This window comes from Hordeum vulgare, chromosome 4H (genome assembly GCF_904849725.1).
Source record: "Hordeum vulgare subsp. vulgare chromosome 4H, MorexV3_pseudomolecules_assembly, whole genome shotgun sequence".
Classification (NCBI taxonomy): Eukaryota; Viridiplantae; Streptophyta; class Magnoliopsida; order Poales; family Poaceae; genus Hordeum; species Hordeum vulgare.
Genome location: NC_058521.1, coordinates 577,210,498 through 577,231,896, shown reverse-complemented (window position 1 = coordinate 577,231,896; position 21,399 = coordinate 577,210,498). Strand labels below are relative to the sequence as shown.

The 21,399-nt window shown below is 44.8% G+C and overlaps 2 protein-coding genes and 1 pseudogene across 3 annotated transcripts; 1 reads left to right on the top strand and 2 right to left on the bottom strand.

Annotated features, from left to right (window-relative positions):
• Nucleotides 1-6,716: 6,716 nt before the first annotated feature.
• Nucleotides 6,717-11,512, bottom strand: LOC123449682 (PHD finger protein ING1). 2 transcript variants are annotated; one of them, XM_045126981.1, is made up of 7 exons: nt 11,309-11,512; nt 9,290-9,361; nt 8,241-8,431; nt 7,606-7,666; nt 7,358-7,520; nt 7,143-7,278; nt 6,717-7,052 (listed from the first exon to the last, which is right to left on the bottom strand). In XM_045126981.1, the coding sequence occupies exons 1-7, from the start codon at nt 11,334-11,336 to the stop codon at nt 6,942-6,944; spliced, it is 762 nt and encodes a 253-aa protein (XP_044982916.1). In that variant the 5' UTR covers nt 11,337-11,512; the 3' UTR covers nt 6,717-6,941. The 2 variants fall into 2 exon arrangements, with proteins under 2 accessions (XP_044982916.1, XP_044982915.1); XM_045126980.1 differs by lacking the exon at nt 11,309-11,512 and adding an exon at nt 10,018-10,185.
• Nucleotides 11,513-11,723: 211 nt separating this feature from the next.
• On the top strand, nt 11,724-16,953 carry LOC123449681 (chaperonin CPN60-1, mitochondrial-like). The gene is made up of 18 exons (XM_045126978.1): nt 11,724-11,896; nt 12,020-12,044; nt 12,212-12,343; nt 12,755-12,914; nt 13,426-13,601; nt 13,692-13,787; nt 13,971-14,075; nt 14,168-14,254; nt 14,340-14,429; nt 14,508-14,588; nt 14,674-14,742; nt 15,212-15,289; nt 15,375-15,470; nt 15,645-15,744; nt 15,868-15,971; nt 16,044-16,149; nt 16,242-16,320; nt 16,594-16,953. Exons 1-18 carry the CDS (start codon nt 11,859-11,861, stop codon nt 16,700-16,702), a joined length of 1,731 nt encoding a protein of 576 aa, XP_044982913.1. The 5' UTR covers nt 11,724-11,858; the 3' UTR covers nt 16,703-16,953.
• Nucleotides 16,954-17,032: 79 nt separating this feature from the next.
• LOC123450795 lies at nt 17,033-21,117 on the bottom strand (annotated as a pseudogene).
• Nucleotides 21,118-21,399: the final 282 nt, after the last annotated feature.

The following is a 21,399-nucleotide window of genomic DNA, read 5'->3' as shown; positions in this document are numbered from 1 at the left end:
CTTAACCAATACCTTGAATGCTGGATCACGCTGATGTATTTCCGTCAGTTACAAAATTAATGAAAAGGGGCGCGAGTCCAGTAGGGAAAAAACTCGATTAAATTGGTTAGATAACGAGCTACTTTAACTCAACCTGTTGGGGAACGTCGCATGGGAAACAAAAAATTTCCAACGCGCACGAAGACCTATCATGATGATGTCCATCTACGAGAGGGGATGAGTGATCTACGTACCCTTGTAGATCGTACAGCAGAAGCGTTAGTGAACGCGGTTGATGTAGTGGAACGTCCTCACGTCCCTCGATCCGCCCCGCGAACAATCCCGCGATCAGTCCCACGATCTAGTACCGAACGGACGGCACCTCCGCGTTCAGCACACGTACAGCTCGACGATGATCTCGGCCTTCTTGATCCAGCAAGAGAGACGGAGAGGTAGAAGAGTTCTCCGACAGCGTGACGGCGCTCCGGAGGTTGGTGATGACCTTGTCTCAGCAGGGCTCCGCCCGAGCTCCGCAGAAACGCGATCTAGAGGAAAAACCGTGGAGGTATGTGGTCGGGCTGCCGTGGAAAAGTCGTCTCAAATCAGCCCTAAAACCTCCGTATATATAGGTGGGAGGGAGGGGACCTTGCCTTGGGGCTCAAGGAGCCCCAAGGGGGTCGGCCGAGTCCAAGGGGGAAGGCTCCCCCCCCCCAAACCGAGTTGGACTTGGTTTGGTGGGTGGGAGTCCTTCCTTCCCTTCCCACCTCCTCTTTTTTTTTCTCTTTGATTTTCTTTCCTAGGCGCATAGGGCCCTTTTGGGCTGTCCCACCAGCCCACTAAGGGCTGGTGCACCACCCTCATGGCCTATGGGCTTCCCCGGGATGGGTTGCCCCCCCCCCCGGTGAACTCCCGGAACCCATTCGTCATTCCCGGTACATTCCCGGTAACTCCGAAAACCTTCCGGTAATCAAATGAGGTCATCCTATATACCAATCTTCGTTTCTGGACCATTCCGAAAACCCTCGTGACGTCCGTGATCTCATCCGGGACTCCGAACAACATTCGGTAACCAACCACATAACTCAAATACGCATAAAACAACGTCGAACCTTAAGTGTGCAGACCCTGCGGGTTCGAGAACTATGTAGACATGACCCGAGAGACTCCTCGGTCAATATCCAATAGCGGGACCTGGATGCCCATATTGGATCCTACATATTCTACGAAGATCTTATCGTCTGAACCTCAGTGCCAAGGATTCATATAATCCCGTATGTCATTCCCTTTGTCCTTCGGTATGTTACTTGCCCGAGATTCGATCGTCGGTATCTGCATACCTATTTCAATCTCGTTTACCGGCAAGTCTCTTTACTCGTTCCGTAATACAAGATCCCACAACTTACACTAAGTTACATTGCTTGCAAGGCTTGTGTGTGATGTTGTATTACCGAGTGGGCCCCAAGATACCTCTCCGTCACACGGAGTGACAAATCCCAGTCTTGATCCATACTAACTCAACTAACACCTTCGGAGATACATGTAGATCATCTTTATAGTCACCCAGTCACGTTGCGATGTTTGATACACACAAAGCATTCCTCCGGTGTCAGTGAGTTATATGATCTCATGGTCATAGGAATAAATACTTGACACGCAGAAAACAGTAGCAACAAAATGACACGATCAACATGCTACGTCTATTAGTTTGGGTCTAGTCCATCACGTGATTCTCCTAATGACGTGATCCAGTTATCAAGCAACAACACTTTGTTCATAATCAGAAGACACTGACTATCTTTGATCAACTTGCTAGCCAACTAGAGGCTTGCTAGGGACGGTGTTTTGTCTATGTATCCACACATGTAAATGAGTCTTCATTCAATACAATTATAGCATGGATAATAAACGATTATCTTGATACAGGAATTATAATAATAACTATATGTATTATTGCCTCTAGGGCATAATTCCAACACAACCTACTAATATAAGGAAAATGATTGGGATTACCTCACAGATAACGATGCACGCGTCCGTCGTCTTAATGAATCCTTGGATCTAGTGAGTCGTCGTTGTGATCTCCAACACCACAACAACTGTTGTGTTGCGGGATCTCGATCTGGATCCCTTGGAGAGCAGTCATAATGTGTACTCCTCTCTGAGCTACCCATCAGGCTGGCGTCTCCATGTGTTTCTACGACCATCATCGCTCGCCGCCGGTAGCAAGACGATATGGGTGCAACCGCTACCGCCCGCCTCCACCATGAACGTCGGTCGTCACGATGCACTTGAGTTCAAGCTGGATCCGCCATCCCACGAGAGCAGTGGCGTATGTGTCCATCATGAGTTTTCGCGTCCGGCATCGGGGTGTTGCTGATCACTGTTTGTGTTCATCGCAAGTTTATTTGTCGGTCTTAGCAGTTGAGTTGTCAATTCAACCACATCTGGAATATCTCTCTGCATTAAAGATTTAATAGCATGACAAGCGATAGTAGTAACAATAACAGTGGTAGGAGTAATTTGTAGCAATTGTGATAGTGGTAGCAACAATAGTAACTTTAGCAAGATTCATTATATCTAAGACGTAGGCACATGGATAAACGATGGATGGATATGAATGACATTCATCATATAAAAGTTATGCACTAGAGCGACACAGAACTAGCTTCAATTAGTTAATATAATACAGGCATGTATTCCGTCTATAGTCATACGCGCTTGCGATAAGAACTTATATGACCTCATTTGTCCTTGGCACCAATTCCGCCACAATTCCGTGACAACTGGGAAGGAACCCGCGAACGTTCTGACCGGATCAAGCGCGAGAGGAAGGAGGAGACAATGAGGCGAGCAGAGAGGCACAGAGGGTGAGGGCGTGCGTACCGGCTCGCTAATGTGGAGCGGTGCGCCAACGAGGACGACAAGGATGGCGGGCGGGGGCGGTGGCGTCCAGTCATCGGAGGCCCTGCCCCATTGGCGCTGCATGAGGGAGGGGGGGAGGGGGCAGAGCGAGCGAGGCGTGGTGCGGTGGGTGGGGGTGCGCGCGTGCGTGGGTTCTTGAGCTTTTGTATCGTAGCAAATAGGAGAGGAAAGAAGGAAGACAACGAAGGAGAGGAAAGAAAGAAGACAACGAAGGGAGAGGTTGGTTGCTAGGGAGGTGCAGGATCAAAGGTGAATCAAAAGGTGTCAGCTTCATGAAAGAAAAAGCTCGTCGTGGCAGCATCATAAAATGCGATGTACAATTCAAAAATCAAACAAGCAAAGTAATAGAAACAAAAAATAAATGATTTTTATGAAATCACACTAGTATAGGCGTGTAAATCATGTGGCTAACCTAATCTAACATTTATTCGTGATCCATTGCGACACCTGTACCTACCCCTGTAAACACATGTAAAGACGTGGTTAAAACTTGTACTGACATACTGCTCTCTTCACGTAAAGGAAACGAGATTGTAATCATCATCTAATGCTCTCGTTTTTAGATGTACTCCGTCTGTATCTAAATACTTGTTATTAAAAATATATATATTATATTTTGTATGTATCTAAATACTTGTCGTTGAAAAAAATGAAATTATAAATATTATATTATTTTATCAAAACATATCTAAATGTGAGATAAGCATTGTACATTTCAGTTCTATATCATTGATCTTACATAAAGATACGTGTAGGTATTTTTCATTTTCCCCTCTTTTATACTTGATTTAGTTATTTAAACATGCAATAACCATGTCACATCTAATTATGTCCAGACATATATAATATTATACTTCGTATGTATCTAGATACTTATCCTTGGGGAAATAAACTATAAATATTGTGATAGACAGGGAGTAGTACAAAAAAGCAGTACTAGGTTGCTAATTTAACTAGCTAAATATATATTATATGCAATAAAAATTACATATTCAGAAACTACATCCTCGCATGAATGTAATGATATATTATTTATTATATATAATATATATTGAAATAGTTAAATTAACGATCTAGAACTACATGCATGACTTATACATCCGGACGGAGGAAGTACTCCCGCCGTTTCTAAATAGAAGACCTTCTAGAGATTATAATATGGACTACATACGGATATATATAGACCTATTCTAGAGTGTGCATTCATTTATTTTGCTTCGTATGGAGTCCATAATGAAATCTCTAAAAATGTCTTATATTTTAGGAACGAAGGGAGTACTATTGATGCGTGTGTTGCAATGTGGTGATCGGCGCGCTCACCTTCTTCCACATAGAAGGAAATGCCGTATTTGGTTGATTGGGTTCGTATAAGTAGGCCTTGTTTTTCCGCGAAGAAGACACCTTACCTCGCGCTCACCGGCTGATTTGTAGAGTAGCACCCTCGTTTGTACGCACGCGCGCACGTAGCTCTCGAATGGAGTATGAGTATCGCACGTTTCACATCACGATGATGCTGTGCCTGCTACTCACCGATACTACTAGTACCAGTACGGTTTTGTTTTGTTTGAAACCGCCCGCAAAGCATCATCGTCGACCGCAGGCCGCGGGCGGGCGGCGTTTGTGCCGTGTCCTGTTGCTGTTCGCCTTTTCGGCCATGGTCCTGCGCGCTGGGGTTCTGCTGCTTCCTCCCCACCGTGCCGCGGCCGTGGCAGCGCAGCGCAGCGCGGCGCAGAGCGGAGCGGAGGCAGCTTTTTACGAGGCCCGGAGGCCGGAGCCGCACTGGGCGGGCGTGGGGGGCTGACTGTGAGTGAAGAAGACATGAAGGGCGATGGCCTTTTGGCGGGTGCGATCGCGGCCCGAGACGATGGCAGAAGAAACAGGCGCCGAGCTTTCCAAGGCCGAATGGGATGGGCGGGGTGGGGGCCATTACCACCGCCCGCGTTGCTGCCTCGACAGCATGGCTGTGTACGCCACACGGGGTAGTAGTCGGTACGGCGAGACGTGTCCCGGCGTCCGTGCCGTGGGCAGGTCGTTGCGCCGCGCCGTCGCCGGCCGGTCCACGTCGCTCCATTCCGTGGCGAAGATGACGAGAACCGGCGTACGTGTGGGGTGTGTGTGCAGCGTGAAGCGCAGGGTTGCGCGGGCACGCCGTCTGCGGACGGCAAATCTTTTCAAAGGATGTGATAAGATGAACATTTCTTTTTCTTTATAATAACAAAGCCCTTGTTGCGTAAATATTTATAACAAAACTTGTGTTGTGGCATTTTTTTTTTTGCAGCAAAGGTTATGTTGAGGATTTCATATTTTTACAACATGTGTGTAGTTTTCAAACAAAAATTGCAACACAGAGAATGTTGCAGAAAATATTTTTAGTTTTTCTTTGTTTTTATGTCTTGCAATATGTGTGTTCACGGAGAAGCCGGCGGATTTCTCGCGTACGATCTACCGACTGAATGTAGACGTTTCCTAGTTTGGATTGGAAAATGTCTTCGAAAGAAACCCCTCCTTTGCGGATGTGAGTGAAACAAAGGAGGTTTGAGTTTCGTTAACCCTTGGGGAGTCGTTTTCCCTTTGCTGAACCATCATGCCTTGTTTGCTAGCAAGGAGGAGAACCCTGGGCCACAAGCCCCTAGGAGATTTTCACGTCCACATGGGATCTTTCAGCTAAAGAGCAACTTTAGCGGACACTATAAAACATAGAACTGAAGTCAAGATTTATAGTTCACGTCTGAGGGTATATACGGACTCAAAAGTTCCACGACAAAACACAATTCGTAACTAAAAATTATGAAATTAAAAAAACTAATTTTGCGTGAGAAATAAACGCAAAAGCAGGGATGATTATTCATACATGCCATATATTCTTTACATAAAAAGCTTGCCGGACGCTACCCTACCCTAAAACTAACAAAAGTTGAGCTCGTTTGAAGCTCATCGGGTGCGGTAGCTAACCTAACCGAGCTCACTGGAGACTAGGGCATCGCTCAATCCTCGTCGGAAGTGAGGTGGACGTAGTTCTTCTCCTGCTCTTTCTTCTCGCGGCGCCATTCCTCCTCCTTCTCGTCGAATGCGAGGGCCTTCACGAGGCCCTGCTCGTAGAGCACAACGTCGATTTCCTCCTCCCATTGGCGGCACTGCAGCTCCTCTTCCTCCCCCCGTGCACTACGCGCGAGAATGGCGGGCTCGAAGGCATCCGCCTCCGTCGAAGGGAGGAAGTCCTGAGGCCCGACGCCACCACCAGCCCACCGCGTCGGCCTCTGGCTCCATCTTGACCGCGCAAAGAGGGGGGAGGGGGCTCCTCCAGCTCCCTTTTCACTGGGGGTGAGCGACGAGCGCGAGCTCGACACCCCGAAGGAGCTGCGTGTGCTGGAGAAGAGCTATCCCCGCGTGCGGTCGTATTCGTCTGTCTAACAACGAAGGAGCGACGACGATGGCGTCAGTCCGCGGTCCGTGTACCGCAAGGCAGAGCGCTTCCGTACTGCATCAGCTTTGATGCAACACCTCTACTCGGGGTCGTCGTCGCTGCGCCAGCCGAAGCTCCACGTCCCATGGTTCAAGAGGCGGGGCGGCAGATTTTAAACACCGACGGCGAGAAATGACGGTGCGAAATGGGGAATCGCGACGACGGAGGGATAGGGTTTCGACCCATATTGACCTTGCGAACCTTCATCTATACCGCACCTGGGGGTGCGTTTGTGGTCCACCGTAAAAAAAAAAAAAAAACCCAGCCCAAACCCATATACTCGACTGAATTAGGTTTGTTTCCAAACGCACACCTTTGCACAACGGTTCTCCTAGCCGCTAACGGCATAACAGACGGTCAAAATACTGCAATCATTTCAGTCACCAGTTCATCTCCCACACGAACAGAAGAAATTTCCGGGTTCCAAACGGGGTCACATGTCTACGACAATCCTTTACAACATGTGCATGATCACTCAAGCTACATTCAACAGCTGCTTCCCAAACAACCGAGGCACTGAATCAGACGATCACGGACGATCAAGCGCCGACCTCCCAGCATAAGGACCATATGCATCTCACCTGCCCTTCCGCTTCTTTTGGAACGCGCTGCAACTCAGGCAATACCACTTCCCCCTCGGCTGCTCTTTCAAGCCCACGCATCCAAAGTGGAACCACTCTATCTTGCACTGCAAAAGGAACATCAGCGCCCTCAAAAACCAAAGCACCGGTGCACGCGGCACAGGAAGAAAATGTGGAGGAGGAGAATGTTTACTTACATCAGGGTTGTCGCACGCGACCATCTCACCATAACTGACTTGGTTGCAGAAGCAGTATGTCGGTTCATTAGGATCAACAGGCAATTCTAAATCTATAGGTGGCTGCTCCGTGGGCAGCTCCATGGGCACCTTAGCCCTGCAAAAGAAAGTTGTGCTGTCCCAATGAGAAAATTAGAAATTACTCAGTGTTGATTCTATTCAGATGCAAAACATACTTCTTCCGCCCTCCTCTGCTTCTTTCGCCAGTCCTTCCAGTTTTTGGAGCAGGATCAGCAGCTGCGGACCTGAAGGTACCGGCGCCAGCAGGAGCAGCTGAAGTAGCAGCAACAGCTGCATCTGCCGCAGCTGCTGCGGCTGCAGCTGCAGCTGCCTCCTTTTCTGTTCGCCAAAACAAGTGGCACACAAGTACAGTAAGAGAAAAATGTAATGCAACTGCAGTGTCATGCAATAGGTACTTCAATACCTAGTCGAAGTTCTTCAAGCTTCCTCATGAATTGATCAAGTTGTTGGATATGAGCATCAACCTATACACATTTATAAATCAGCACAATCAAAATACTGAATGCGCACAACTCAGGAACAATGAGCAATGTCATGCGACATGCTTACATAGCACAGCCTAGTAAGACATAAACTACACATGTAAATTTCTTGATAAATGACAAATATAATTACAACATTGTGTCATGCAGGTATGATGGCAGATATGTTCTGCTTGGAATATTAAGATATAGAAAGTGGCATGACTTTATTTCTAGTTGGGTGGAGGAAAAAACATGCCACAAATTGATAAATTTCCTTTTGAGAAAAGAGGACCAATGAAAAAAATGCCACAAATTGATAAGTTCCTCTAAAAAAAAGAGGATAAATGGAAAAACATGCCACAAATTGATTTTTTACATAAAAAAAGAAAAAAAGAAAAGAGGAATAATGATATATGAAAACCATCCGTAGGGATCTGATGCCACTTTCTTATTCTTTCACACAAACTAAAAGCGAGGACATAATCAACTCTCTTTATCTACTCGCCTTACCCCCCAATCAAAATAGAGAACAAGCATGATATGCTCATGGTGAATGAAACCGAGAGACATTTACCAGGTCATACGTTTGTGTGGCTAAAGCCACCTTCTCATCAGCAATCCTAACACAATGCTTCTGTTCCTCGATTGCCTCATCAGAAAATTTAAGTTTTGCTGGCTCATATGTTGTAATACTTCCAGATTCAAGTCCATGCTTAATGTCCTCTATTTCTTGTTGACATCGCTGCTCATTTTCCAGCTGCACACCTGATCAGAAAAACAAGGGGGGCTTGTTTCAGTTTTCAGGGAGAGGGGAGAGGAAGCCGAAGAACTCTAGTTCAACAAAGATTGCATGGTCAGTTAAGAGAATTAAGCTGGTTCACATTATTATACTTATTGCAACAACATACTAGCTCCACTCGTTTTTTACTTACACATCAACATGCACTCCAGTATACGCCTTTGACCATTACCTTTTCTATTTTACATCTTAGTAAACTTTCTTTAAAATGCAAAGAGATGAAACCATTTTTTATGGCGTCTACAACATCATTTGCACATGGCAAATCCAAACAATTTTGTGCATCTCAGTAGCCAAATTTTAAAGTTGACTGCACACACCCTAAAATTCTATCTAAAGAAAAGCAGAGGGAGCAAATATCATGTAGAAAGATTCACTTTCCGGACATGTGCAGGTTAACATGCCATGACACAAACTAGATAAAAGAAAACTGATATACATCAAGTTTGGCAAGTGAATCCTAACCAGTGAAGATGATATTTAGATTGACAGACTTGTAAGTATTAAATGCTGTCAATTGCAGAATTATCTGCAATCCTGTAGGTTTTACTACCTACTCTTGTTGCATAGTCCTACTTGCTTGAAAAGAAGTATTGCACAACAGTAATCACAAAGAACTCACAAGCTGGACAAATATCAATATAATCTTAAGATGCATCTGGGACTTTAACGAGTCCTTCGTTGTGCTCAAGTTAAGTTCTCAATTCACATAGAGAAAAGATGAAGAGTGTGGGTCAGTTGACAGATGCACATTAGGAGAAGACGAAGCAAGTGGATCAGTTGGCAGTGGCAAAATACTACAGGGCATTCAGAATCCTGCATACCTTGCAAGCTTTTATCGAGCTCTCGCATTAATGAATAATTCTTGTGCAGCATAGCTGGCAATGTTTCAACACCTGACAGCAATCAAACAGGATATCATATGTATGCACGCATTGATGTGCAGAAATACATCACAGTGATAAATTTACAATTTGAAGATACAAGTTGAATAAGGAAAACACAATACTAATTAAAGGCTAGAACCTTCGTCTTCGATTGCAAAACAATGACTCTCCCATGTCCAATATTCCAACTATAAATTTTAGGTTCCAATCCATAGATAAGTGCAAAGAAAGATGAGAGTAGGAACACAGTCGAGAACTATCACAAATCCAAAGAAAATGATAATACCAACAAGAAAAATAGAGTCAAGAACTATCGATAAGTACAAGGAAAAATGAGAGTTCAGATCTAGCATCTACGTTATAGCCATGGCATTGCACACTAACATCGACAGGTAACGAAACTAATCGTTCGGTTCACCTCCTTGTAACATATAGTTTAAAATAAAGCAAGTGTTCAAGGAGGCACACGTGACGAATTACAGATCAGTAATACTTCATCAATCGAAAATTAAATAATCAGTACACATATAGCTAGGGGACACATCCAGAAACCGTGGACTAATTCATGGGTAATGATACATCACATGACAAGATTTTGCGCATGGTGGTGCTTGTGCCCTGGCGGCGAGGGTTAGGTTAGCCAGGAGCGGAGGAACAGCACTCACTCTCTTGGAATTTCTCGACGAAGTAATCGTCGTCGGCGTCCGGTGGCTGCGGCCATGATAGCTTCGCAAGTACATGGAACTGAGGCGCGCCGGGAACAGAGGAAGCGGGGATCTCACCGGCCGACATGGGGCGGGATTAGGGTAAACAGAGTTCTAGCCCGGAGATCTGATCCCCTTCTACATATACTCCCCTCACCTCGCCGCGCGACCTGGTGGTTCTGGTGTGTGGGCTCCTTCCTTCGACAAAGCCCATGTGTGCGGCCATACAGGCCATATGGCTATATGGACACATTTGGGCCAATCCTAAAAATTGGCATGCCAAATTTTGGCATCAAACCAAGCATGCATTGATGTGCAAAAATGCATCACATCGACAAATTGACAATTTGAAGAGACAAGTTGAATGAGGAAAATACGATACCAATATAAGGCTAGACCATTATGTATTCCATTGAAAAACGATCATTCTCCAACGTATAATATCCCAACTATAACCTTTAGGTTCTAATCTGTTGATAAGCGCAAAGAAACACAAGAGAGATTACCAACAGTAATACAGGTGAGAACTATCGATAAGTCCAAAGAAACATGAGAATGCCACAAGGAAAATTCAGCCGAGAACTATTAAAAAGTTCACATGGCACAAAAGGTAGGGTCACTCATGCAGTCCCCGGACACAACTAGCAAGTTCATATTTATGACCTACACTATAGCCATGGCATTGTATACTAGCATCAACATGTAAGGAAACAAATCGTTTCGACCCGCTCTAACATAGAGAACAAAATACCAAGATTTTCAAAAGCGCTAGGTGCTGAACGAGCATTTTGTCACCGCCTTGCCCTTTTTCGACCAAAGCGAACACTTAAGCACAATTAAGCGTACGTCAAGCACAGTTAAGCGCTAGGCGTTTTGCCTCCGCCCAGCGCCTAGGCGTGAGCCTATTTTTCCAGTGCAAAATACAGCAAGTTGTTCAACGGGGCACGCGCGACAAATTATCCATTTACACACCAGCAACACTTGAACAATTGAAAAATAAATCATCAGTACTGCACATAGCTTAGTTACGAACAGGTTCAGTTGGCACGTCGCAAGCACTGGCATGAACAAGGCATCTGGAAGCCGTGGACTAGTAATTCACTGGCAACAAATCGTGCGGAAACCGTGTGATATCCACGTTTGAATGGAAGTCGACGTTGCACGGTGGATGGACTCGCGACGTTCGTGCCCTAGCGGCGAGGGTTAGGTTAGGTTAGGTTAGCTAGCAGCGGAGGCAGGGAGGAGCACTCACTGGCCTGGAAGTCCTCGAGGAACCCCATGGCGTCGGAGACCGGCCGCCGCGGCGCCCGTGGAACCGATACGCGACGGGTGCGGAGGAGCGAGGCGGCCGGAGGAGGAGGGGGACCTCGCCGGCGGCACGGGCTAGAGACAGAGAGACAGAGTTCCGGTTCGGAGATCCGATCCCCACTTCTGCAGATTTTTTTCCACCTCACTCCCCTCCCCTCGCCCGCGCCGGTGGCTGGCCGTGGGCCTGTGGCGTGCGGGCCCTACCTCCTAAAGCCCAGGTGATTGGCCCACCGGGCCATCGTTAGACGACGACTCCCGCCTACCCGGGCCGGCCCATACTAAACCCTAAACCCCTCCGCGGACGGATCCTTCTAGAGCTATCAGGTCCCCTGGCTTCCCTCCCCCGCTCCTCTGGAGTTTCTTTCCCCTTCTCCAAGTTGCTCCCCTCCTTTTCACCTGCCCCCCCTCCCGCTCGCCGCCTCCAGCCTTCCTCCCCAAGCAGAAGAGACCGCCCTCCAGATCCAACGCCATCCTCCATTCCTCCCTCCGTCGCCATGTACCGCGCCGCCGCCAGCCTCGCCTCCAAGGCCCGGTGAGTCGCCGTCACATTGCCCTCTTCTCCTCCTCTCCACTCCGGCGCGGCGCCGCACTCGGGATTTCTGTTTGTTGGTTTGTGCGCGAATCGCAGTTCTCTGACATGTGCGTTGCTGTGCAGGCAAGCCGGGAGCAGCGCCCGACAGGTGAGCGGATTGTCCTGGTCCCGCGCCGATCGCCGGGCGGAAATGGCTTCAATCTGACGGATTCGTCGTCCGCCCGCCCGCCCGCCCCAATGTGGGGCGGGATGCGAGTTTTTTTTTTTTGTTTCTGTCCTGGTGCGGTAACGTGCTTTGCGTCTGGTGCTGCGCAGGTCGGGAGCAGGCTCGCCTGGAGCAGGAACTATGCCGCCAAGGACATCAGGTTCGGCGTCGAGGCCCGCGCCTTGATGCTCAAGGGTGTCGAAGACCTGGCTGATGCGGTGAAGCTGACCATGGGTCCCAAGGTATGACCTACATCCGTGTGTTATCCATGTGCCGAGTTCGTGGTATGAGTGTCTGAATTGCCGTAGAGATTGTAAGACTGTGGCTGCTGGCGCCTGCAAACCGTTTCGTTATCACCTCTAGTAGACAATGCTTGACTAGTGGTTGCCTAATGTGTTAGCAGTATATGTGGTCATCATATTCATATGTCTGCCCTAAGTGTAGTAAGTAATACGCACCGTTGAGGTTGTTACTTGTATTGCAGATGAAATTTAGGTGCAAATTACCAGTGAAGTTAACTATTTTTCTGGTAGCTTATATAGTACTGTAGTAAAATTATGTATGTTTGGGCATGTGCGAGATTTCTGGGTTGATTTTCTTAGCACAGATGAGTTGTTATGGCAGTGCTGAACTCATATGTACTTATGTTACAGGGGCGCACTGTTATTATTGAGCAAAGCTTTGGTGCTCCCAAAGTTACAAAGGATGGAGTCACTGTTGCCAAGAGCATTGAATTCAGTGACAGAGTCAAGAATGTAGGTGCAAGTCTTGTGAAGCAGGTTGCTAATGCCACTAATGATACTGCTGGCGATGGTACGACTTAGTTCTCTACTATAGTGCCAATCATGCACATGCATTTTTATGATCATGTCTTTTAAACAGTATCTGTTTAGTGTATCACAAGCAAGTTAGAACAATCAATAACAAGGATTATGAAGACTTCTTTTCAGTCAACTTATTTTCCATGTTGCTTATTGTACTTTTGTTGGCAGTCATTACACCGCACCTGTTGCAAGCTTGCCAATTTGACAACTATGAACTGGGTTTTCATTGTTTTTGTATGTGGTTTTGATTGATTTTTTGGTTAAATTGGATGACATAACACGGAGTTGTTTTTTCTTGATTACTGCACTATTAAATGAAATTCCCATGGTCTTAACTAGTGATGTTGAATATTTCTCTCAGTTCTAGTTCTTTCTAGTTCCTGCTGACATTGCTTCCTTAGGACTACTTCTGATTTGATGTGTGTTACAGATTGTGTTATCGTCTTATTTTTCTCATTTTAGGGCCCTGTGCAGATGTGCTGATGTTTGGACACTTTCAGGTACAACATGTGCTACTGTTCTGACAAAGGCAATATTCACTGAGGGTTGCAAGTCCGTTGCAGCTGGTATGAATGCAATGGATCTGAGACGTGGTATTTCAATGGCTGTTGATTCCGTGGTAACAAACCTAAAGGGCATGGCCAGAATGATCAACACGTCTGAGGAAATAGCACAGGTACCTCCTGACCTTCAATTCTCAGAAAGCATCCTTCTTTGTTTTGTTTTCTTCCTCTGGAGATAATTTATTGATTACCCTATTCCAAAGGTGGGTACTATATCAGCTAATGGCGAAAGGGAAATTGGTGAGCTCATTGCAAAGGCTATGGAGAAGGTTGGTAAAGAGGGAGTTATCACCATTGCGGTAAGTCAATGCTTCAAATACAGGACTTTGTGTTAATTACACAATTTGCTGCCCTATTTTGGCCTTGCATGTACTCAATTGGCTCATATTTGTGTTTCTGTAATGTACTACTATCAAGTTCTTTTGGACTATCTATATATTCATCCTTTGTCATTCTTAAGATGCTTGTGGAACATTTGATAGGATGGTAATACTCTATACAACGAGCTTGAAGTTGTGGAAGGCATGAAGCTTGACAGAGGTTACATATCTCCATACTTTATTACCAACCAAAAGAATCAGAAATGTGTAAGTATTGTTTTTGTTTTCTTCTTATTAGTGTAACTGATGTTTAAGCTTGAAATTATCTTGGTTGTACATTTATGTTTTTTTTGTTACAGGAACTAGACGATCCCTTGATCTTGATACACGATAAGAAAGTATCCAACCTTCGCTCCTTGGTCAAAGTGTTGGAGTTTGCTCTCCAGGTATTTTTTTTGTGCTTGGATGTGTCTTTCTGTTTTGTTATGGCTCTCTATTGCAAACTGATGGTCCATATTTCTGCTCAAACAGAAGCAAAAGCCTCTGCTTATTGTTGCAGAAGATCTAGAAAGTGAAGCACTGGGTACACTGATTCTTAACAAGCTTCGTGGGGGCTTCAAGGTCAGTTTTAGCTCTCTGTTTGCTCTGTAGCTAATCATATGGCGGAATTTCATTCATCTTACTGGGCATGAAATGCAGGTCTGTGCGATCAAAGCTCCTGGTTTTGGAGAGAACAGGAAATCCAATTTACAGGACCTTGCTATCCTTACTGGTGGAGAAGTAAGTCGTAGTTTGTTTTGTCCATTTCATCAGTGTCAGATGATGACATCCATTATTATTGAATTTTGCATCTTCCTGGGATCAGGTCATAACTGAAGAACTTGGAATGAACCTTGAGAACTTTGAGCCTAGCATGCTGGGTACCTGCAAGAAGGTAAGCCACTTTGCTTGTGTTGGATTGTACGTTTTGTTTCATATCTAACCATCCAAACCATTTGATAGCACAACAAAAACTACCTTGCTGGAAAGTATAAGTTGTGAAGTTTTAATTTGACATCCCTTTTTCTCATGAAAATTTCTGTTAGCACTTAATATTATACTCTACTTCTGTAGGCTTGTAGGGACAGTGTTGTTCAGTTTACATGAGAAATGTTGTCCTGAGACATATGGCTGACCTTGTTAGTTTGATTGTTGTATAGGAGTTTGTGTATCATTGTTTTTAGAACTTGTCAAAACTGTACTGAACCTATTTGGCATGCATTTAAACTGATGTATTTGGAGCTAGCTGTTTAATTGTAAATTTTGACTCAGATGCGTGTTCCTGTTTAATTCTACATTTATGCGAGTGTTTATGCTTCAGAGAACTGTTTATGTTGTTGGAAAGTGACAATGTGTGCATGCAGGTTACCATATCTAAGGATGACACTGTCATCCTTGATGGAGCGGGTGATAAGAAGGCCATTGAAGAAAGAGCTGAGCTGGTCTGTTCATATTAAATTGATCTAGTTATGAATCAGTTTGAACATTATGTTACATGCTTATCACTGTTAAATTCGTTTTGTACAGCTGAGATCTTCAATTGAGCAATGCACTTCTGACTACGATAAGGAAAAGATACAGGAGCGGTTGGCAAAGCTATCTGGTGGAGTTGCAGTCCTGAAGGTAAAATTTATTATCTATTAAGATGATCTGTAGAGCACTGTTAAACTATGGTGCTATTGCTGACTTGTCATGTTCAAGTAATAATGCATAAAAGTGGTATATATGTGCATAATTGTATGTTAGTACCGATATGAAAAGTAGCATTGTATTTACGGTATTTTGATTCACCTTTAGATTGGTGGGGCGAGTGAAGCAGAAGTAGGCGAGAAGAAGGACAGAGTGACGGATGCGCTAAATGCTACAAAAGCTGCCGTAGAGGAGGGTATTGTACCAGGTACCATACTGGAGCTCTGCTGTCAAGTTATTTTTAGACTGTTGTTGAGTGGTTCGGTGTTAACACGTACAGTATTAGAAAATCATCATGGCTGAAAGTCTGATCTGTCTCTGATTTACATAGGTGGTGGTGTTGCCCTTCTTTATGCATCAAAGGACTTGGATAAATTGCCTACAGCAAACTTTGACCAAAAGATCGGTGTCCAGATCATTCAAAATGCTTTGAAGGTACTGTAAATTCTTTTTTTCTGTGTTAAGCATAAAGAAGGGTAAAATCCTGATGACTGGACAATTCTGCAGACCCCAGTACACACCATTGCTACAAATGCGGGTGTAGAAGGCGCTGTCATTGTTGGCAAGCTCTTGGAGCAGGATAATACTGACCTGGGCTATGATGCTGCCAAAGGTATGGCGCAACGTTCAGCCGTTGTTGGGCATTTTGGACTTGGTTTAAATCATTTTTCTGATGTTGGATATGTAAACTGATATCCCTTGCAGGTGAATATGTGGATATGGTGAAGGCTGGTATCATTGACCCACTTAAAGTGATCAGAACAGCGCTGGTTGATGCTGCAAGGTACTGTCTCTCATCTATCTATCTTGGCATAACGAGTCACACGACATGCTAAAAATGGTCAAGTTGCATTGAATTAGTATACACATAACACGCTAAGAACGATCACATTGCAAATGAAACTAAAATTCTCATCAAGCTCTCTTGGCTTGGCTTCAGCCTGATTTGCCAAAATTATGAGCTGGATTGTTTGGATAGTTGCACATTCGCTTGCGACTCTTAAATCTTGGAAGGATAACAATACCTGTTTTTACTTCTTTTTATTATTGATTGCAGTGTGTCGTCTCTGATGACTACCACGGAAGCCATCATCGTTGAGATACCCAAGGAAGAGAAGTCGGCCCCGGCAATGGGAGGCGGCGGCATGGGCGGGATGGAGTTCTAAACTGCTCTGCGGAACAATGGGAGGCGGCGGCATGGGCGGGATGGAGTTCTAAACTGCTCTGCGGAACAATGTGATTATACGAGGCACTTAGGTTAGACCTTTTTTGCGGTGTGGAATCATCGTTATGTAGTGCAGAGTGGATGAGGAGGCTGTCACATTTTTTGTTGTCCTGCAAGAGGATGTTGCAACTTGAATCATCTGAACAGATGTACGACTGAAACAAGCCCGAAATGCCCCTGTTACAATATTTTGATCTTTCTTTGTTGCTCGTCGGCAGTAAAACTAGGATTGAATTATAACGGTAGCTTCATCATTTGATACTTTCTAGCTTCACATGTTCGGCTGCTTGGTAGTATAATGCTTGAAATAGCACGCCCAGATAAGTCAGTTAATGCTTGAATAACTGAGAAGCAGTGGACGAAAGGAATCCAAATTAATTGACGCAGCCTTTATGCAATTTAGGCAAGACTATAGTATGTTATGCTAATTAATTTGGGTTGGGGAAAATAGCTTAATTAAGCTGACCGATGGGCAGCAATCTTTTTGTTTGGCTAGACCCTCGGCATGATTCACGCCTTCGTGGTTATAGCGGGGAGTAATATTATGTTAGACCATCATATACAACCATGTTGAGCAAATCTGACCTCAGTTATATTATTGATTAAGATAATACTCCCTTTGTTTTTAAATATACATTTTTTTTAAGATTTCACTAAAAGACTACATACGAATGTATATAGTCATACTTGAATATAGATTTATTTATTTTGTTTCGTATGTAGTGTCCTAATGAAATCTTTAAAAAAATTTATATTTAGAAACGGAAGGAATAAAAAAGAAGAAATAAAAAAGAATGCGAAAAGATGGTCTCTGGTGGGTCAATGTGACTACATCTGCATATCCTCTCCATATATTGGTTAGACTAGTAAAAATGCCCGTGCGTTGCACCGAGAAAAAAATCATCACACCCTTTAACCATCGCCTGTTACACGAGTGTGTTGCACCGGGCAAAGAAAGAGGCGCAACCAGCTTTATATTGCATTGTATCATTTTAATAGACATCAATAACAAGGTAAAACTGATTATTGCTTTTTGTATAATCAAGTTTGGACGTGAAGAAGCCAACTTAACCCGTGGGCAGCGCCGGCTCCCTGCCATGGACTTTAAACTGTAGTGCGGGTTGAATAACAAAAATGATACCTTACTATCCGTTGTACTACCAGATGTTCCTGATTCAGCACACAAAGTCTGATCGGTGGTATTAGTCTCTAGTGTTACGTTCTTCTTTGGAACTTCAACCCATTCAGTTATTTCAATCACTGCTTCTGCCCTATCAAGAGAAATAATTCCATTTCTACTCAAAGAAAAATGTAGATTTGCTTTGATGGGTGCAGATAAATTGCGGCTTCCATACCTGATTGAAAAATGCACATTGTTAAATACTTAAATTGATGCAATGAACCAAAACATGAGGTGAATCGTAATAACAAAATGGCTGTATCACTTGATTTTCTAGAGCCCTTTTTTTAGTTGGAATTATATTGACATGATCATATATACATATGTACTACAAATTCACAGGCAGACTATTCAGAATAAATATTGGTTCACGGTCCTTTCAAGCTGTTAAGTTGACTATGATCAGGGTTGAGAGTTGACACTTGAGACTATGCGCACCAAAATAACATCAATATTGTGCTTACTTTTCACTGGTTTCTGTCAGGCCTGATATAGCATACTCCGCAAACTTGTGTGATAAAACACCTGGGGCAACTCAGAAGCTTTGTCATAGCTGAGAGACACATCAAAGTCCTTGGTATGTTTGATGGACCTGAATAACTGTAGACAACAGACAAATAAAAAGCGTCTTCAGATATATTTCTTCAAACAATAGGCAAAGTTTGTGGACAAGTAAAAGCAAGAGCTTGACTAATATCCTTTTTACCTTTATTGGCATTTTTTTCATCCTCGACACCAGTATTTGATCAGTACTTTCATCTTTGAAATAATCTGGGCCATCTATTTCAAACACGAAACCATAAGTAGAACCGTCAATCATCCCCAACTTACGGTTCAACTTAATCCCATCACTTAGATTAGCAGCATGCAGCGAGGCACCAAGAACAATTGCTTCATCAGCATCAAGGTGCTTATCTAGCTCACTCCGTCCGAGGAATTCCTGCAGCTTAGCCTGAAACAGGAGAATACAAATGTGAGACGTGCCAAATACTGAATTCCATTCACGATGAAAACTTCTTAAGAGATAAAAAGGTGAAATAAGAAGCAGGCAACCACATGCACCCAGGTTATAAAATCAGTTTAGTTTGTACGAGGATATACAACAAAAGTTTACAAAATTCAACAATGCAACAGTCGTGCATTTCATTACAGCCCTTCAATGCCAAGTTAAGTGTAAGTCTTGAATGAGAGAGTAATAATCACGTGCAGTTTCGGTACCCTGGTAGCTCCTCCTATTAGCTCTACAGCATAGATGTCACTAATTTTCATGCCTGACTGCGCAAGCACATCTTTAATTGGAGTGAGAGCTTGCTCCCATAAATCTTCACAAAGCTCTTCAAATTTTTCACGAGTTATGGTGCTCCTGTAACAAACAGTATGTCGATCAACACATAAAACCTTGAAATAATTTCCTAATCATGATTTAAGATTACAGGTTCACCCCATGCCGAGAAAAAGTAAGGGAAAGCTGAAAGCATGAGCTGGGGAAAAGATCCACCATTACAGAAGAAAGCGGTAAGGGAAAAGGGCAGCAGTGGGCCTAAGGTAAATACCAACAATGACAAGTTAAGAAGCTGGTATGAATCATAATCTTGCAAGGTCCACATATGATGAATATGCAATGAAAAAGGATGCAGAACTTCAATGTAGAGTAGAAATTATTCACAAGAGATATGCAAAAGCAGTACGAGAACAAATTTTATTCAATTGATACTGCATCTACGTGCTTTACAAGAGACAAAGAAATCAACTTGATCTATCAAAGGTCGGACCATTTGACAAATATGAAATAGTAGGGCCTGTCATTCATGCTACTCCAGATTATGTTTGGTTACAAGCAAGAGGCTCATGTGTTCAGAATCAATCTAGGACATAAGACGGGACATGTGAGCCTGTTTGTACAGTTTGGTTCATCTTTAAGCTTCATATTAATGGTCATCTGAAGATTATGCATGTATGGAAAGACGCACCTGAAATCGATATCTTATATAGAGATTCAACTGAGATCGGAGCAGCAGTATTTGCACTCAGAATTTCTTTGGTGCGCTTGACTTGCTTCTTCAACTTAGCCATTGCTTTAGGAGACCGACGGATGTCATCCCCATTGCCAAGCTGCTTGTTAAACTGATCAGCCTTTTCAAGATTGAAAGTTTCCTCATTAGAAGTAAAATTCAGTTACAGGATTTAGGAACAAAAATAATTGATCTTAGAAGGATAAGGGGAAAGAAATCAAAAGGCATAAAAGGTACCCAACAGAAAGATATTTTCTAAGCACTATTTAGATATAAAATACTGAACTGCAGTAACATAGTACTAACTTACATACGAGGGAAAACCAAAGAGAATGAAGTGAAAATGGAAACCAAAAATCTGGAATGAACGGGAATCATACTGATATTCTAACTGCAAAACGATGACAACACCAATAAATCCATCGACCCTCATTTTTCAGAGATCGTAGGCAATGCTTTCTTGACAACACCTCAAGGTTCAGGGATTAAATTATCAGTTTCAGTGACGGTGCTCATGGCCGGCGGTAGGCAATGCTTTCTTGACAACACCTCAAGGTTCAGGAATTAAATTATCAGTTTCAGTGACGGTGCTCATGGCCGGCGAACGCGGCCTACGGCGGACAGGTAATGGTGGCGCATGCTCACGGATGGCGAACGCGGCCGGTGACGGCAAACTCGGACCACGCGAGCAGGGCCTGCTGGCGACCTGTAGGATTTGGGGGAGGTTGTCAGCGAGCCAGGCATCCAAGTCCTCATGCGACGATGGCGCGTCGACGGGGAGGACATGATCTCGTTGGGCGCCATCGTGAAGGTCATGGCTGGTTGGGTGGCGCCGGATCGGGTAGAGGAGGTGGATGGCGCGCGGATCCGGGAGGGAGGCACCGAATCTGGCCGGTGGAGATGCCCTGGCGCGCTGAGCTCCTGAAGAGAAGGAGAGAAAATGAGATTAGAGAGGGAGAGAGAGAGAGAGGAAAGAGAGAAGGCAGGGGAGCGGCGGCGTGACCTGGGAATTGGCGGCGACGGCGACGGACGACGCGCGAGGGAGGCCGGGGAGGCGGCGGCGGTGCGTCGCCCCTCCGCCGACCTATCCCCGCGGTCCCCCGCCGAGATCCGCGCGGTCCTCTGCCGAGATCCGCGCCGGAGAGCCCCTGCTGCCGCCGCCATGCCTCCTCGTGCGCGTGTGGGCCCGTGCTGACGCCGCCATGCCTCCTCGCCATGGCCTGGCCGTGCCCTCCCCAAGGCCTAGCTCGGCCTGGCCGTCGTCGGCTCGTCGCGGCTCCAGCACCGGGAAACCACATGGGGTTTTATATAAAAGTGAAACCGTTTCCTCACTAAAGAAAGGACTGCGGGTTTATTAACTGAAAACGGAGGGGCCTTTTTGCAAAAATGCACGACGGACGACAGAAGCGAATGTTGCTTTATTATTAGGGGAGAGGGGAGATATGA